Source organism: Xylaria bambusicola (assembly GCF_022495145.1).
Source record: "Xylaria bambusicola strain CBS 139988 unplaced genomic scaffold F5B22scaffold_57, whole genome shotgun sequence".
In the NCBI taxonomy this organism is placed as follows: Eukaryota; Fungi; Ascomycota; class Sordariomycetes; order Xylariales; family Xylariaceae; genus Xylaria; species Xylaria bambusicola.
Window position 1 is genome coordinate 229,702 of NW_025953610.1, and position 18,408 is coordinate 248,109.

Sequence of the window (18,408 nt, forward strand, 5' to 3'; positions counted from 1 at the left end):
TTTATTGATGTATTGCTGCCGAGGCGCCTCGCCTTAAAGAGAGAGAAAGAAAGAACATCACACACCGCTCGGGAGTAATGGCAGGGCTATATGTGTAAACTATGCGTACGTACTCGGAGAAGAGTTGAGATCTTCCTTTTTTCTTTTCTTTTCTTTTTTTGGGTGGCCTCGATGCGTAATTCATTTATTATAATGACGAAGAAAAGACACGACTTAGCAGTATATAGCAGGAAAAGCACGAAGCACTTGGAGTTCCACCCAACACCGGGCGTTCGGGAGTCCCGCGCTTCAATTTCAGAGTGCTTCATGAGATGAGATCGCGTAGTACAAAGAGAAAAGGAGTGGTTATTAAGGCTGTCACCGATTATTTAAGTTTGACCTTTTGCTTAGGAGAGAATTCTAGCGTCATTGCGAGTTCACATGCGCGCCATCAACAGCGCTTAAGATATAAATCACCGATAGACTGATTAGGTATTTGAATACGATCCCTCGTATACGATCTTTTCACCGATATAGCTACATAACCCATTGCAGAGCCAACTCTAGCGAGATGTATCTTGTAGGTATTTCTCCATGATTCACCTACTAATATAAGGCCCTCCAACCATGTTGAAGTCATCCTCAGTCGCATATATTCTCACTGAGCCAAGCCAACCACTCACTGTGAAGCTATATTTTGAAGCATGACTATCACCTGGCTACATATAAACATACCACCAGTAACTGTGATATACTCACAAGCTTGTCAGCGACACAGCTCATAAGCCCCCCGTAGAGCGCACGCGTACTATAGAGTAGTTGTCGCACACCTCTCTTTCTAGTCCTCTATAGCATATATGACTAGCCACTGATAATAAATTTGGGTGCACCAAGTAAGTTCTCGAAAGATGCTTCGCATGGTATTCGGCGCAAGAAGACTCACGAACGCGTATTAGGTACCTTAACCTAAACTTCGGCAGATGGATGCAGGGCACCAGCCACATATCAGCCATATCCAGCGCCATGCCGTGTCATGGGTAGGAGGCATACTAAAAATTTGCGTACCCATGGAGTTGGCTGCTTAGGCCTGCTCAGACTTCTGGAAACAGTCAGCCCAGTTTGCATGGTCGCATGTGATCAGTTACCCGAGTAGATATTGATCACTGAGTCTAGGGTAAGTTGAACCCAAACCTGAATTTACACTACGACATCATGATTACCCTACACAGGCTTTATCATTCAGTTTTTGGGTGAGCTAGCAGCTACTCAAGTAGACACTACCTACAGGTACTATATAATGAAAGTGAATATCTATGTAATTAGTACTATGTAAAGGCATGTTAGCTGAGATCTACCGGCGCCGGTTGCAGGTTACACCCATACTACCCAAATGCACTGGTATGTACACCTGCCTACTCAAGGGGTGCTTGGGCTAATTACAGTCACAGGATGCAACGTGCTGTAGCTAGGTATGCATATCCTCCCTGAGCAGGTAATAGTCCTGCCAACTCTCAGATCATATTTTCATGAAAAGTCTTCTCTTCTGCTCTGCCTGCATCTTCAATACATGGGTGCTTTTCTTAGCCCTGGCTCGCCAATCACTCTTCTGTTTTCAGTTGAGGCGACGAGCCGCTAACCGTCCCCATCCAGCCCCTGGGCAGGCTGGTACTGTGGAAATCGGGTGTTAGCGCTGGCTTAGCGGCTTGGACACCACTTCGGGCACCCACGATGCACCTGGCCAGAACATGGCCAAAACCGGCCGGACTCCGCCAGGAACATTGGCTATTAGCACTCACAGACATTCACTTTACATAGTACCCTACACTACTTATATCTACTAGATAGTATATAGTATATATGCACTTTAGTTGTTACCTAGTGTATAATGCCGCGGCGCTGGGGGCCGGTAGTGAGGTGGCAGTGCCTATATAGAGGTAGGTAGTCTCGGTAGGTAGTGTAAGTAGAGTGAGTAAATAGCTGTTATAGTGCAAAGCACTAAATCGGTGGTAGATTTCGATGCTGTGCAATGACCGATTGGTACTCCTCTTTCGTCTGCCAAGGCCGGGCACATCCCTGTTTTCGATGCACGTTCACACTCCACTTCCAATGAAGGATTGCGTAACATCCAGCCAACACAGGCGAGACAGGCTTTCTCTCTGTTCTCCTTTTCCGCCATGGCACCCGTCCGCCCATTCCATCCGCCCATCTATCTATCTATCCATCCATCCAATCCTCCTCGACACCGAAAAAATAAATCAAACCGACAATGCTCACCTTCTGCGGTGTCAAGTAATAGATGCGAACCGACAGTCGTCCAGCGTGGTGTGGTTTTGTCTTCTGTACATTCCGAGCGGCCTGTATTTATCCAGCATCCTTGTTTTTGGTCCATCCCATCCCATCGCTTCTCATGGTGTAGATCTCGTTTCTATATGTAGTTACCCTGTACCTACTTATTCAGAACCCACACTCGTTTCCCCAGCGCCGCACGCCGACATCATCAACTCTTGGAGAGGGAGGGGATCGTCATCCGAGCCATCGATCCAGAGGACCAGCATTCTCCAACAACCCATCTCGACTTCGTCTAACTCGTTGTTCTTCGAACCCAAAACGACCATTTCCTACAATGGGGTTGGTCGAGCGGCACAAGCTTCGCGCACTGGGCGCCCGTCTTACACGATGGCAGAAGCTCGCCATTGGCTTCGTTGTATCTTTTTTCGTCATCTATACCACGGCGCCCTATGACGGTGCTTTCAGAGCCTTCTTTCGTTTTCAACATAGCGTAGCCAAAGACTACTACCAGAGTCAACACCCGAACGACGCGTGGCTGTACAGGAAACAACGCTACCCTATCGACCCTGACAACGATATTGGTGTCATCATCAAAACAGGATACGGCACCAAGCATCGTATGCCCCTCTCATTGCGGGCCTTGAGTAACGAGTCGTTCTTCCCCGATATTGTCGTTGTCCAGGACTTTCCCGTTATACCAGAGCAAAAGCGTTATAACCTGACAAATGGAAAGGGGGTAGAGGTCATCGATATTCTGGGCTGGAATTTGGATAGAGGCGCTCTCAAGGGAAGAGAACACTTGGAGCGCGTCTATAAGTACAGAAACCTTCGCGATGCTGTCGAGGCTGAGGAATGGGTCCTATCTGAAGGCCTAGGCAGGGCTATCGGATGGGAGCTCGACGCCATGAAGGTACCACCAACCCTGATCTACATTTTGGTCGTACTGGATCGCATAACTAACAATCTGCTGTTAGTTCCTACCTGCACTGGAGTATGCCTGGCATACGCTACCCAAGAAGAAGTGGTATGTCATGTTGGATGACGATACCTATGTTATCAAGAGTTCCCTGAGTCTACTCTTGGGTCACCTGAATTTTGGCCAGCCCCACTACATAGGGAACCCCGTAGGAGACTACAAGGGCCGATTCCCTCATGGTGGCTCTTCCGTCATTCTATCTGGAGCCACGATGCGAAACCTCTTCGAATGGCATCCCGAGATCGTGGCGAAAGCCCATCTGGAGTCCCCATTCGCTGTTTGGGGTGACAAATTGCTTTCGACTACATTGATGAAGATCGCCATATACCTCGATGAGACGTACCGACGTTTCTTCAACGGAGAACACCCTTGGATGACGCGAATGTGGGTGGACCGGTTATGCCTACCCATCATGGGCTTCCACGGCCTGGGAGATAGAGATGCCATGGAGCAAGTCGGGGAAGTCTTCAGAGGCCAGAAGGGCCCGGTAACATGGGGCTCCCTCTCTAGGATATACGGAGTGCCGGACTACCAATCATTCATTGGCGTACCGGTCCGGCAGAACATAAATTACGTTGGACGACTCGACGATGGGAGCACGACAGTTGAAGGCGTGATCAGGGTTGAAGACTGCCTCGCAATCTGTGAGCGACAGTCGACCAAGTGCCTGGCGTGGACCTACGATCCGGCCATCAAACGATGCGACTATGCCCCATGGGCCATCCTTGGTGACATCGCCGACGGGCGGTTCTCGGGAATCAACGGCAAGATGGGTCAGGGTCTGGTTAGTAGATGCCATACGCCCCGGCCCCCACCCGCGCCCTCTTCGTCTTGAGGCCACAGAAGCGCACCTAGTGCCGCTTTTATTGTATTCGGATTTTGTTTAGATATATGTATATAGACTTTTTTGTTGTACGGGCATATGTTTTTGTGTGGGGTTATCGGTGCATAGGGTCAGCAGCTTTCAAAATAGGCAGGGCACCCGGTCAAATGATGATCGGAGACCGTGGCGAAAACGTGGGAAAGGTTTTGACGACTTGAAACGATACCCGGGGAAGGAGTTGCCTTTTGGTCCTGTAATGGTAATAGACAGCAACGCACCGACTCGGATAGTGTGTAATCCTAATAACGGACGGCACAGAATTGAATGACTACCTACCAGTCACTGGACGTTTGACGGTAACAGTGACAACGACGACAAGTCGATGACGATTTCACTACCTAGTTTTACATCTACTGCGAACGAATGTTTTAGTCGAGCACTGTAGAAAAAAGCCCCGTGATATGCTGAGGTCGTGAAAGATGGAGCTAGGCAGGAATGTGTACTGTGATATAGATATAGCTGTATATCTCCCAGTTTATTCGCGGCACGCTATCAGCTTCTTGTTTCAGACAAAAGCGCAACTTGGAGCGGCACCGCTGCAGTCATGCTGTACACTAGTGTCATCCGGCGCTTTGCACCTCCACCTTCACGGCAGATGAAATGCAAGTAATCCAAGGGCGTGGGGGACGGTCACGGACTTTGGAGATCGACCATGATAAATCCCGAATGATCTCGATGATTTGGACTGGTGGACTTGTCGCGTGTAAGACTGCGATACTGCTATCTATGTATGTATGTGTTAAGCACGCATTTAAACCTGTGTCCTGGAGCTGGGAACGAGGTGTTATAACGAGAGAGAGTCGTACTCGTATGGGACGAAAGAGCCACGAGGACCTCAGGATAGACGAGTAGATGGATCTATATATGTATTTCTAATGACCTTATTGTGTCACACCCACCACTGTCCCTAAGGTCACCTAGCAATATAGCACAGCATGGAACGAATACGTGCTTCAAGCTGCGAATACGCCGCTGCACCTGGACCTGCACTAAAATCTGAATCTGGATCTGGATCTGGGTCTGAGTCTGACCTTAAGGTCAGGTAACCTGAGCAAGGGAGAGAGGGGCGGATAGTGCATGTGGGGAGAAAGTGCAATGCTAAGTCGATCTACCCAAGGTTAACGCGTAAAAGTAGGCAGAAGTAGGTAAAAGTAGGTGCTGGGACAAGTACACGATACATGTGGGTAGGACCAGCCCACAGATGATGATGGAGGGGCATTTGCACATCGCCTTTTGACGTCAACCCTACCTTTCCGACGAATTGCGCCTCACTTTACCATCATACCTAGCTTCAACATTCCCTCAGCAGAAGAATCCTAAGCTGAAAGGACAGAGCAGTACTGACAGAGGAAGAAGGCCAGACAATAAAAAGCGTCTTGTCTAACCCCCGATCCCCATCTACTGTACCTACCTACCTACCTATCTACCTAGGTATCTATCTCCTTTACTTACCTACTGTATGTAATCCTGACAAGACCCCCATCCATCATACATCCTCCATCTTCCATCCTCCACTCTTCAGATTTGTCTTTACCTGTGCCTGCGTCTGTCTCTGCCCTGCCGACGACGTTGTCACCGGGCATTGAACAGAGAAAACACCTCATCTTCCCGCCCCTCGTTTCATCTGTCTGCCCATCTCGGCATTCACGCCAAACTATTGGATCCACCTGGCCGCAAATCCTCAGACTAGGCCGTGACTAGCTTGCATGCTCTCTGCTCGTTCTGCCCCTCGCGACGCCGTCGACATACCTAAGTCCTGCTAAATCCTATCATATCTATTGATTGACGTACGGGTCAAGACCGTGTCAAGACCGGGTCTACCACTGGACTCGACACCACTTTGTTGACATCATCATCGCCATCAACCTCGACCCTGTCGTGGACCCTTGCCTTGCTTCTGCTCCCCAGTGCTACCTACCGTAATTATTTGTTCACTAAGGTACCTTACGAACACAGTATCTTTTACTACGTTGCGTTAAAGAGTTCACAGTCATGTCGGATCCGGTCCCGAATCCCCAAGCTACCGGGTCATCTTGGTCTTCCTTTCTCAAGGTTAGTGCCCCGCGACTGTACCATACAGCTGGCGATCCTAGTTGACCGTGGCACACAACTGTTTTCTCATATATCCACCCTCGACGTCTCTCGTCTCTCTTGCTTGCCTGGTTGGCTGGTTGGCTAACATAGTTCATCTCTTCTTATCTGGCATATAGTCCATTGCCTCCTTCAATGGCGATCTATCCTCTCTGACCGCCCCGCCTTTCATTCTGTCCTCGACAAGTCTTACCGAGTTCAGTTCGTACTGGGGCGAACATCCCAGCGTCTTTGCCGCTCCAGCCAAGGAGGCAGACCCTGCCAAGAGGGCTTTGCTTGTGCTCAAATGGTTTCTAACCACTCTCAAACAACAATATGCGAGCCGAAGCGAGAGTTACGGCAATGAGAAGAAGCCCCTCAATCCCTTCCTAGGCGAATTGTTTTTGGGGAAATGGGAGGATAACGTCGGAACCACTGCTCTGGTCAGCGAGCAAGTCAAGTGAGTTGCCAGGGACTAGTTTGCGCATTGAGGAATACGATTCATGTTGACGCACCTTAAAACAGCCACCATCCACCTGCCACCGCATACAGCATCAAAAACGAAGCTTCTGGAGTCCATTTGCAAGGTTATAACGCACAAAAAGCCAGTTTCTCCAAGACCATCAACATCAAGCAGATCGGTCATGCCATCCTTTCTGTCCCAGTGCCTTCCAAAACAGGCGAGAGCGAGACTTATCTTATCACACTGCCTTCACTACATATAGAAGGCCTCATATTCGGTGCTCCCTTCGTAGAGCTTGACGGTTCATCGTACATCACATCCTCAACAGGCTTCACAGCCAAGATCTCGTACCTCGGCAAGGGTTGGGTAAGCGGCAAGAAGAACTCGTTCACAGCAACGCTATACCCCACTGGAGACGAGAAGAACGTATTGTACAACTGCTCCGGTCAGTGGACCAAGGCATTTGAAATCCACAGCGGCTCTTCAAAGCACAATTCATCAAAGACGCTAGTGGGCACATGGGATCCCGACGTAAACCCGATGAGCGAACTGATTGTGATGCCCGTTGACCAACAACACCCCCTCGAGTCGCGCCGTGCATGGGCTGGCGTAGCGGAGGGCATAGCCAAAGGTGACATGGACTACGTCGGCAGGGAGAAAACAAAGATCGAGCAAGCCCAGCGCGCAATGCGCAAGAAGGAGCAGGCTGAAGGGAAACAATGGGAGAGAAGGTATTTTACAGCTCGCCTGGACCCGGATGAGACACTCCAGATGTTGGCCACATCTATCGGTGTAGATGAAAATGGGGACGCAGATAGGACCGGTGGGTTATGGCGCTTCGACGCTTCTAAGGCCGATAAGGTCAAAGAGGAGGTACTTAGTGATGAGCAGAAAGCTGCCCTTGCCCGCGACTTATTGGGGCAGTGAGATATTCACCGTATCTGCGTTCAATAGAATATTGCACAAGGCGGAGTCTGGGCGAGAAGCAAACTCCCTTACCTCGCCGCCTTATAATGGTATATAGATAAAGTGGGCCGCCGAGGGATTGAACCGCTAAAGCAAAGTTCAGAGAAAGGGAAAGATAAATACTTATAATTCACTTCACACTTGGTATTTTGCATAATAGATATATACAAAAGTTTTGGCGCAGCGATGGCATTGACGGCCCGAGACGAGTCCGGTATACCTAGGTAGCGCAAACTGTCTACTTAGCAGTTAATTGGACTCTTAGCAGCTTCCCTCCCGTTGCGCAAGGGTTTATCGTGTGTTACCGTGGTGCTGCTTGTTTACTACCTACCTACCTATATACTTTCGCTTATGTTAGATAGAGTATGTATGCAGTGGTGAGGGATAAGAGTGAATGGAAATGATTCTATTGGGATATGTAATAGATCATCATACTCGTGCTGTGAACTTTTTTTTAATCTGAATAATTGTGATTGTGACTATGGGGAGATGATGGGGGATGGGATTGTGATGAGGATAGGTTAACTTGTAACTTGTAAGGACTTAGGTAGGATATGATATACACTACATCTCCAAACATGTTTAAGTCCGCACTGCCGTGCTGGATTACAATTGTATTGCTTAGACTTCGGGAGTAGATGTACACTTAGATAGATACCTAGGTAAGTAGGTAGTTGGGTCGGGTAGCTGTTCATTGATATCATATAAGACGACTACAGACGGGGTTCTGCTACGATATTATATAGACATGTACTACACGGTAATAGACATGGAACAAGAAGAAGCTAACTTGGGTATAAAAATCCAAGCATCTAGCCATCTCACCGCTTCGTAGACATTATAGAGCGAGTTTCTTGATCGACGGGGGTTACGCCCCCAGAAACTCATTCGAGACATGGAATATGAATATCTATCTAGCCCTACCCCGTCGCTTTCCGCTCCAAAGTCTGGGTTCTCCTCGGCTTCTTGAAGCACGCGAATTCCGTCCTCGACTGATCTCTCAATCTCTTCAGCAGCTCGCGCATGCCGGGTAATTCCTCCTGGAGCTGGCTGCGGGCCTGACTGTCCGTCTTGGCGTCGAGCATGGCGTAGATCTCGCTCTGCAGGGCCGAGGCCTTTTCCGTGGTATACTGGCTGAGCGTCTGGGCGACGAATTCGACGTCCAGCGTCGCTTGGATCAGGGCGCTGAGGCCAAATGCTTGCCGCGCTTTGAAGGCCTCTAGGAGCTCACGACTAATTTGCTCGAGGAGGAAGGAAAGCACCTGGCTTGTTAGGGAAGGGGCTGTTGTGGAGACTTGCGTGTGTACGAGTACGAGGGAGAGGAGGGATTGATACACATATGGCTTTACTTCGGTGGGTTTTCCGGCCGGCGCCCAGTTGGGATCGTTTATTCCTGTGTGGATGAGTTTGCGTAGAGAATCTACCGCTGGTCGGGTATAAGTCTGGAATAGCCGGGCGTCAATCTGGCCGAGGACATCCTTGATTGTCTTTGACTCTTCCGTAAGCTTGACAGAGAAGGCCGCCTCGAACTGGGAGTTCAAGCTAGGAACTACTTGAGAACGGAGTGCTTGTAGATTACTGAGTGTCAATAGCATGCGAACGTTCTGTGTTGGTTGACTCGTTAGTGTTGTATTCTGTGACTCATGAAGCAATTACTTACTCTATCACCAGCATCAATTGTTCCCTTTCCAGAAATCACAGATGCGCTGTCATAGTTGGAACCCACTGGGGCCTCCGTTTCTGTACTCCATTCGTCCTGGGCTTTCTTGACTGTCCTTTCGGCATTCTCGACCATCCCACTAAGTGCTTTATATAATGTTGTCACGTACTGGCTTCGGACCATCTGCAACAGCTTTGCCGGCGGAGGTAGGATAATATCCCCAGGTCCAGGTTTGGCAATTGCCTCAGATACATATAATATCTTCTGTATGCCACCAAGTAGGGCTCCTTCGAACGCGGAAAAGGTTGCGGGCATGCAGGTCACATCTCCCATATCTTTGGAACGTTGCCAATCCTCTACCAGCTTGATATTCTCGGCATCTTTGTTCCATGCAGCGCAAAGGGCAGAAACACATCTATCCCGCGCAGCGCCGATTAACGTCCTGAGCAATTCCATCTGTTTTGCGTCATCTTGGCTGACAGGAGCTACACTGGCCATCTCCGCCGCACCGGTGCCAACCAAGCCAAGCATTTTCGACAAGTAATGAACGCCACTTATGGAGTTGGACGTTGGTGGCCAAAATGCAAACTTTTCCCAAGAGTCACCTCGCTTGGGAGAGGGTGGTGGGATGTTGTTAGGATCAAGACGGAATCGAGGGTCTCGAGCATTTGTAGGCGATAATTGCGCCGACATGGGAGATCCTGGTGAAGGAGGCAAAGGAGAAAACAGGAGCGAGATATCCTCAGGGGGAGCACCAGCAAAGAATTCAAACACATGAGCACGGATCATATCAACAAGCTCGATGGTGGCTTTCCGAAGGTCGAGCGTGCCCTGTGCTGAGAGCCGGTGGTGTTCACGCGACTCACCATTATAACCCGTAGGTAGCGACTTCTGCGCTTTTCCGTCGATGAAATTTTCGACGGTGTGCCAAAATTCCAAAACCTCTCCCAACACACCCTGAGAAGACAAGAGACTGGACAAAAATGATACCATTTTCTCCCATAACTCGATGACATCTGATGTGTCCAGCCCGTTAGGTTTACTTCCCGCCGAATGTCGGCCTAGACTGCGTAAATGCGAGGCGAGGATTTGTGACGAAGGCTTGTCAGCATGGGCGAGGCGACGTCTCAATACTTCGATCTCAACTTTAGCCCGATCTCCTACCAGTGATATTTTGCCTTTTAGATAATCGTATCTACTCAAGAGCCAGACCCATATCGGGTTATCTTCTACACCTAGTTCCAGTAGCAGGCTGATGAGTTCCATGTGTTGATCTTGAGCCGGTCCCCTGGTATCTGTCTTGGAGACGCTGTGAAGTAATGTCAATTTGCGCCAGACCTCCCGCTTGAAGAGCTGGATCTGTTCCTCGACATCGTGCCACATTCGAGCAGCGATCAAGATTTGGTATGTCTGAGTCTCGCTCGGTGGTGTTTCACCCAGGTTCTGGACTAGTTTCCTGGTTTCGTCGGCAAATCTCCTAGCCCGGCCATATTCTTCTACTAGTGCGTCGTAATCTTTTCTTCGTATGCTATCCGCGATGTTGGCGCTCGTTTCAATGTCCTCTTTATAGCGGTCTAGACTGGTAGATATGGTTTTCAGATTTTCCTCCTTCTCGCGACCGCCTAAAGCAGGACCCCAAACATCTTCTGCCTTTGCGGAGACATCAAGAAGAGGGCCTTTGATACCCAACACACCATAATCGCTTTCCTTTACAAGTGCGTTCTTTTTCCGATTTTCTCCCAGGCCAGGCGACAAGAGCGGACTATTTCCAAGCGTTGGCACGGCAGGTCCGCCAGCACCACCGCCGCCACTACTGCTACCCCTGAAACTACTTCTACTAGCATGACGAGAATGCGCACGTACTCGACCAGTAGGTGTTGTAGGTGGCTCGGCGCCACGATATTTCATCTCCTTGTAAACATTGTCGATGGTCGCCTTGGCACGAACGAAGCGCTCAAAGTTGGACTCAACCAAAACCTTCAATGAGGCGGACTTCTGGTCGATCGATCGGGAGAGAACATCAAGGCCGCTTAGTAAAGACTGCGTATCGGCGTTGGCGTGCATCTGAGAAAGGAACAGAGCAGGAGAGAAACTCGTCGAAGACAGCAGGAAGCGATTGCCTGGGTAGGGAGCATTCAGCCTTGAGTCCTTACTAGAATAGAGTGGGCTGCGGCGTGTATGGGGAACTTACGCAACCGAGTGTCATCTTGGATGGGTACTCCGAGGTCATTGAGAGTCCTCACAACGCTATCCGAAGACCCAAGTGGATCGGGCTCGTCTCTCTGCACCAGGTTACTGACGCCGCTCGACGACTTCTCGGAGCCTGCAACGATACTAGCCCTACTGCTGACGGCGCGTTCGAGGGCATCGTAGCGGGACTTTCGGCGGTTCAGCTTCTTCTTCTGCTGCTCGCGGTCACTATCCGAGTCATCTATCTTGTCATTCTTCTCGGCTGGCCATGTTGTAGGCATTAAGGTGGATATGCCATAAAAGTCGAGGACATTACGATCGAAGTCGGCCATGATTGCAGCTGGGCATCTATGGCTGTTCCATACAGAGGGCCTCGGCTAGGGGCTCTTGAAGCCGACTATCAGTGATGCACGTCCGCAGCTGAAAGCGCGCGTGTTGTAAATGGAGACGGCAATCAATCAATTGTATACTTTGTTGTGCTGATAGTCCTAGGCCAGGCAGACGACCAAAGCGTGTCGTCGAGGATGAGGCCGTCGTCGTCGCAAGTTGCGCTGAAACTACTCCACACTGCAATGCGCCGCCGGCTCAGGCAGAAGCTCAGGCACAGATACCCCTAGCTCCCACGCAGTGGCCTAATTACAGCGGATAACAGCGGTTACGTAACTTCGCTGTAAAGTGTTGACTCTTCTATGTACTGTACCATTTTAGCTCCCACATTTCCAGGTTGGGTTAGTAGGCGAGGTAGGGGCTTTGAGGGCGTTATCAGATGTCAAAAATGCTGCGTGGTTTGAGTTCTGAGACAAAGCCCCAGTTTATTGATTAGGTAAGTATGTCGGTATTTTTCTTCCCTAACCTTCCCTAGGAAAGTTCCTTTTAGGGAGGTAGAGCGCCCGAGCGGCCTGTCCGGCCAGTGAAAATAGCCCGACACCACCCGAGGCGGGCACGTTACTTTTACTTGGGAAAACCGCTCTTCGAAAATTCCCCACGCAGCGCGCGACATTCACAAGCCTTTTCCTGCGGCGCCAGCATTTTTATTTGTTGTTGTCGACATCATTCGAATACCAGCATTATACCCTCCTCTCTCTAGCTGCCCTCCCAGCTGTTCCCTCATCATGCTAGCCCTCCGTGCTGTCGCCGCCCCTGCGCGGCGCCAATGCTTTGCAGCCGTGCCCAGAGCCACTGCTACTCTATCCTTCCAGGTGAGTGAGATGTCTTGGAAGATGGAGCGTTCCTCAAGTTATTCATGTTACTAACCACTGCATCTGTCTTCAGAACCGGAGGTTTTACTCAGACAAGGTTGCCAAATTCCAAGGCACCAAGAACGCCAATGTACGTTTGGCCGCCCTCTCCATTACCTCGGCATCAAACCGCTTTGCGACAAGGCTACGAAAATAGCTCAAGCCTGTCAACCGTTCACAAACCGCTCACAACCAGCACATCTGCCATGCTGCCAATGCACCACCATCAGAACTAACATGCTGTGCGACAGGGCCGCTACACTGTCAGTATCATGGAGGGTGATGGTATTGGCCCTGAGATCTCTCAGGCTGTGAAGGACATCTTCGAGGCCGCCAAGGTACGCTCTCTAACTTGGAGTTCCTCTTCGGTTATCGTATGAAAGCTTACCGGCCCATTATAGACACCAATTGCTTGGGAGCCCGTCGATGTTACCCCGATCCTCAAGGACGGAAAGACTGCTATTCCCGATGCCACCATCGAGAGCATCGAGAGAAACAAGGTTGCCCTTAAGGGGCCTTTAGCTGTACGTCATTTGGAGGATCCCATATTCTCATACGAGGAGAACCGCTACTGACAGATAGTAAGACCCCCGTCGGCAAGGGCCACGTCTCTCTTAACCTCACCCTCCGAAGAACCTTCAACCTTTTCGCCAACCTGCGACCTTGCCGCTCCGTTGCTGGGTACAAGACCCCCTACGATGGCGTCGATACCGTTCTGATTCGTGAGAACACCGAGGGCGAGTACTCCGGTATCGAGCACGTCGTTGTTGATGGCGTCGTTCAGAGCATCAAGCTCATTACCCGCGAGGCCAGTGAGCGTGTGCTCCGATTTGCGTTCCAGCACGCTCAGGAAATTGGCCGTAAGAAGGTCCGCGTTGTACACAAGGCCACCATTATGAAGATGTCCGATGGTCTCTTCCTCCGTGTCGCTCGTGACGTCGCTAAGGATTACCCCGATATCGAGTTCGACGCCGAGCTGCTCGACAACACTTGCTTGAAGATGGTCACTGACCCTCTACCTTACAACGACAAGGTCCTCGTCATGCCCAACCTGTACGGTGACATTCTCTCCGACATGTGCGCCGGTCTGATTGGTGGTCTTGGTCTTACCCCCTCGGGCAACATCGGTGACGAGTGCTCTATTTTCGAGGCCGTCCACGGTTCTGCTCCCGACATTGCCGGCAAGGGTCTGGCTAACCCCACCGCGCTGCTTCTCAGCTCCATGATGATGTTGCGCCACATGGGTCTGACCGAGTACGCCAACCGCATTGAGCGTGCCACTTTCGACACCCTGGCTGAGGGCAAGGCTTTGACAGGCGATCTGGGCGGCAAAGCCAAGACCCATGAGTATGCCGCTGCCATCATTTCCAAGTTGTAGATGACAGACATATCCTGAACTCATACCTCAACCTCCCAATACCTCCTTATACCCGCCCCTCGTCCTCCATCCTTGATCATCAAGATCCACAGCTTCAATAATTTGCATAAACCCTCGAATCCTTTTTTGATAGAAACGCAGGGAGGAAAGAACTAGGTGGGGCAACAAGCAATGACAGATACCTAAGGCTAGACATAGGTTAAGTGGATAGACTTGTACAACAGGAACAACACACGAAGGGGTGTATGTATGTATGCATGCATGAAACGAACACAATGAAATAAAAACAAAACAATAAAAAAGCAGAGTCCAAACACCTATAGACTGTGAACGCAATCACGATTTATTCAATGTGCAAACGATCTGTGCACGAGCTCGAGGCTAATGAATGCAAGTATGGATATTTGATGAATATAGGGGAACACACCTACCTACCTAGCTACATATATATTGATGTACAAAAGTCTCTCTTACTGGGTCATCGGAGAACATCCTTGTGCGAGATGAGTCAAATTAGCCAGACCACAAAGCCATTAGCCACACGGACGTAGCTGACTACTTCACAACAGCTTAACACTTAAAGTTGGTTCAGAATACATCAAGACAAGAAAGCGAACAAGGCCTCTCTCCTTAGTATTCTATATCGCATATATCCGTTCGCATCTATGTAAGGGTCTAGCAATCCATCTCAGTGCTAGCAAAGAACGAAAGAAAAGGGGAGAACAGAGATCCCGTCGGGAATAGGTACATAGTCCCTGGAAACAGGAAATGAGATCAGAAGAAATCACACGTGAACATCTTCATTCCTGTTCCATTCCAACCGTGAAAAAAACGCCTTTAGCCACATGAACAGGAGAAGGGAAGAACCTTTTTTTTTTCTTTCCGTCCCTATATACCGAGCATAAGTGTCGCGAGACATGTATAGTATAGTAATATCATCTCTTGTCATAGCCCGTTTCCATATCCGTTTCATTTTATGTCTGTTTCGCACAGATTTTTTATCTATCCGTTCTATGGTTTTCCTGACCAATGGTCTATTACGGCCGTATCGAGCAGTTCTAGCTCGTGTGTTATGTTTATATAATTGCGCCGGAGAGGCGCAGGAATCTCGTGGTATCATACATCAAATTCATAAGGCATGCCGAAGGGCTTCATGAGAATCCCGGATAAGAAGGGGCCCATATTTGTGGGAACTTGATCGGAAACATCTAGTAGCTGAACAGCCACTGAGTGAGAGCCGCATCGTCGGTCTGAGATACTGCTGGGAACACTTGAATTTTCTCTTGAGCAGTTGACGATGACTAGGCGTCTTGAGTGATCTCTTGAGAAGTTGCCTCAGGCATGTCTTGTGAAGCAACTTGAGGCACTTCTTGAGACACTTCTTGCGGCACTTCTTGATGGGTTTCCTGCTGGGTCTCCTGGAGGCCTCCACGAGACAAAGGATGAAGCTCGGCATGGGGAGGCGGGGCGTGAAGAAGAAGCTGAGCGCAAAACAAGAACTCTAAAGATCGAGAATCAGTTGGCTGGAAGTTATTATCATGGTATCGAATTCGAAGATAACGAGCTAAAAAAAAGAAAGAACATTAGTAGGCGACCCTAAGCAAATCTCGATCAAGGTTAGAGGTAGCGACTTACGAGTGACATTAAGGTCCTGAAAATACTTTTTGACCTCGGGTCCCTCTCCTTCGGCTACAATAGGCACATCAGGATCGGACTGAACAGTCTTCGGAAGAACGTGGCGAATCACAAGAAGCATTCTCAACAGCTCGGTAAGGCCGTGCCCTTGGTTGGTGTAACTGCCAGGTGGTCGCTCCAGGGGCCACTTTGGGCGCAAGTTCTCCTGATCCCAAGCTTTGAAAGCCCACGTAGTCTTTTCTAAACAATTAAGAAAGAGCATGACTGTAAGGAACATAGGGAATCCGAGCCTTGTCTTGCCGTCTTGCAAGCTCCGCTGAATTCCATTTAACAGGTTCCTGCTAGCCAGAGATGCTTTGCGCTCAGCGGCAGCAGTAAGCTGCATGCAGATATTGCTGTAGGCCTCACTCTCTGTATCGTCTTTGATCCAGTGATCTTCGACTTCGGGCTGAGGTGACTTAGCCAGCATCGTCCATTGCCGTTCCCGATCCATCATTTCTACAATTCCCCAAAGCTCAAGCGACCGTTTCAAGAGTTCGTCATTGGTCTCCTTAGCAATTTGGTCTGCAATCTGCAATGTAACCCGAACGTGCGGTGACGGCTCATGTGTGATGTATTCTGGCAACATGTTGCGCATGTAGGCCTCGACTTTCCCCGGGATGTCTTCCCTGTCATTATCAAGCAGTATGACAGGAGGGTGAGGGTTTAACTTCAGAGTCTCTTCAAGTTCTTCTCTAGGGTAACCTTGGAATACCTGGAATGTGACGGTATGTCCAGATTCGGGGAAATGAGAGGCCTCTACCACGACACCAGTATTCTGTAAATCATACGATGTCTTGTAGCCATTGATCCGCTTTTGAGCCATGACCACCTGTACCCCGGCGGAATATAGGTCGATAAACTCGGAAAGCTTGGTTCGGACACAACCAGTTCTCCACACACGAGGTGATAGTACTTTTTTGCAGGTATCGCATGGTGTACCTTTGGAACACACCTTGCGCAGAATACGACACCGGATGCATGCACCAATTCGACGTACCTCTTGCACTTCGATTCGGCGCTCTTTGTCAAACTTCGCGCGGCTGTGCTTCTGGCGACCATCAGGGCTGGTGGTAGTATTCATACGGTAACCACCTTTGAGGTTAGGTCCCATTTGATGGCCATGATCAGTGACGGTGGCTGGACCATGGATATCCTCAGACATGTAGGTCATACCATGCCATGGTGCTACTGGTTCAGCAGCACTCACGGGAGGAGGTGGTGGTGGCGTAACTTGAGCTGCCTGACTGATCTGGGCAACTTGGGTGAGTTGTTCTCTTTCCGGCTCTGGGTAGTCAACTATCATATCGGTGGACGGAGCTGCCTGGGCAATTTGCTCAGCGATGGCTGCATCGCTAAGCAGTTGAGGATCCAGCAGAGATGAAGTGAGTCGAGCCGTTGCAGCGGCGGCGGCAACTGAGAGGGCAGTTTGCGATGGAGATCCAAGGGACCCAGGGGATTGCAAAAGTTGATGAATCCTCTGTTCTTCAGCAGAGAGTTCATGATGAACATATTCGGGTGCTCTCTGAGGTGTCGCATCTATAAGCTTGAGGTTAGCATGACCTATATTGCAGGGGGTGAGGAGAGATAGTTGAGGTGGGGCTAATTACGTACCTTTCTTCTCTTGTTGAGGCTGGTTATTATAGCTCATCGGTGGGTTTTCTAGAGTGAATTGTTCTTGCAACTCGAAGGCATTAGATCCAGAGGACGTGATGTTGGGAATGGCCGCAGCTAATGTAGTCTGCACGGCCTCTGTTGTAGGATCGTGGGTACTAATCGCACTGTGATCATCATGCTTTTCGTTGGCTTCGATTTGTCGAGATACCTCAGCCAATGTTTCCAAGGGGGTCCAGATCTGGTTCTGAGCCTGAGACTGGAGGTGGTTATGTGACATCTCAGTGGCTTGGCTAGCAGTTTGACCTAGAGAAAACCCAGTATCGACACCAGTGGCATGACTGGTATTGGGGCCCATGTTGGGACCAGAGTGCAAAAGCCCATCATATTTGGGACGGCCAGATGCGTTATTGATGCCGTGAAGGGCCAGGCAGGCATTGATGCGCTCGGCCTCAGATATGGCAGGGCATTTCTTGGTGAGGTGGTTTGTAAGGCTGTCAATGCGGCCCTTGGGAAAGTCCTCGCCACAGGCCTTGCAGCGGTGGTGGTAACGGTTGCTATTGTCATTCAGTTTGGCACCTCTCTCGAAGAACTCGAGGATCAAGGGATTGGGCCGGCGACCCATGTTGTTACTGGCGCCGGCGCCTTGCAGTACATCGGATATACAGGTGAAGCGACAGAAAGGTGGGAGATAATAAAACGGGCAGAATTGTCAAGCGGTGAGTAGAAGTTTTCACCACCTACATAGGTTCACTGTCAATTCGGGGTTCATTGGGTGTTCTGGCTGGACTACCGAGCACCTAGCCAGGCGCTAAAACAGATGCACCTGAGGTACCCAATAGGTACGGCTGAACTCGCAGCATTACGTATCAGCTAGCGTGAGAACATGGTACCTTGCAGTACCTACTGTTATAGAACCTAAATACATATGTACCTTAGTAAGTATGCTACAAGGTATGATTTCACACAATGAGGACTACATAATAACAATGCACAATATCAGGGAGACAGAAAAGAAATCCTGCAGA

General features: G+C 49.7%; 5 protein-coding genes across 5 annotated transcripts; 3 read left to right on the top strand and 2 right to left on the bottom strand.

Moving 5' to 3' along the window:
• Window positions 1-2,394: 2,394 nt before the first annotated feature.
• Window positions 2,395-4,403, top strand: F5B22DRAFT_449856 (family 31 glycosyltransferase). The gene is made up of 2 exons (XM_047971948.1): window positions 2,395-3,178; window positions 3,243-4,403. Exons 1-2 carry the CDS (start codon window positions 2,603-2,605, stop codon window positions 4,077-4,079), a joined length of 1,413 nt encoding a protein of 470 aa, XP_047826716.1. The 5' UTR covers window positions 2,395-2,602; the 3' UTR covers window positions 4,080-4,403.
• A 1,522-nt stretch (window positions 4,404-5,925) lies between these two features.
• Window positions 5,926-8,040, top strand: F5B22DRAFT_449897 (Oxysterol-binding protein). The gene is made up of 3 exons (XM_047971949.1): window positions 5,926-6,179; window positions 6,338-6,657; window positions 6,723-8,040. The coding sequence occupies exons 1-3, from the start codon at window positions 6,120-6,122 to the stop codon at window positions 7,585-7,587; spliced, it is 1,245 nt and encodes a 414-aa protein (XP_047826717.1). The 5' UTR covers window positions 5,926-6,119; the 3' UTR covers window positions 7,588-8,040.
• A 227-nt stretch (window positions 8,041-8,267) lies between these two features.
• On the bottom strand, window positions 8,268-12,251 carry F5B22DRAFT_623845 (exocyst complex component Sec5-domain-containing protein). Its single transcript, XM_047976083.1, has 3 exons — window positions 11,478-12,251; window positions 9,287-11,406; window positions 8,268-9,230 (listed from the first exon to the last, which is right to left on the bottom strand). The coding sequence occupies exons 1-3, from the start codon at window positions 11,806-11,808 to the stop codon at window positions 8,547-8,549; spliced, it is 3,135 nt and encodes a 1,044-aa protein (XP_047826718.1). The 5' UTR covers window positions 11,809-12,251; the 3' UTR covers window positions 8,268-8,546.
• Window positions 12,252-12,286: 35 nt separating this feature from the next.
• On the top strand, window positions 12,287-14,707 carry F5B22DRAFT_623847 (uncharacterized protein). Its single transcript, XM_047976084.1, has 5 exons — window positions 12,287-12,675; window positions 12,749-12,805; window positions 12,966-13,052; window positions 13,116-13,238; window positions 13,301-14,707. Exons 1-5 carry the CDS (start codon window positions 12,589-12,591, stop codon window positions 14,090-14,092), a joined length of 1,146 nt encoding a protein of 381 aa, XP_047826719.1. The 5' UTR covers window positions 12,287-12,588; the 3' UTR covers window positions 14,093-14,707.
• Window positions 14,697-18,142, bottom strand: F5B22DRAFT_623849 (uncharacterized protein). The gene is made up of 3 exons (XM_047976085.1): window positions 17,381-18,142; window positions 15,728-17,305; window positions 14,697-15,656 (listed from the first exon to the last, which is right to left on the bottom strand). Exons 1-3 carry the CDS (start codon window positions 18,003-18,005, stop codon window positions 15,394-15,396), a joined length of 2,466 nt encoding a protein of 821 aa, XP_047826720.1. The 5' UTR covers window positions 18,006-18,142; the 3' UTR covers window positions 14,697-15,393.
• Window positions 18,143-18,408: the final 266 nt, after the last annotated feature.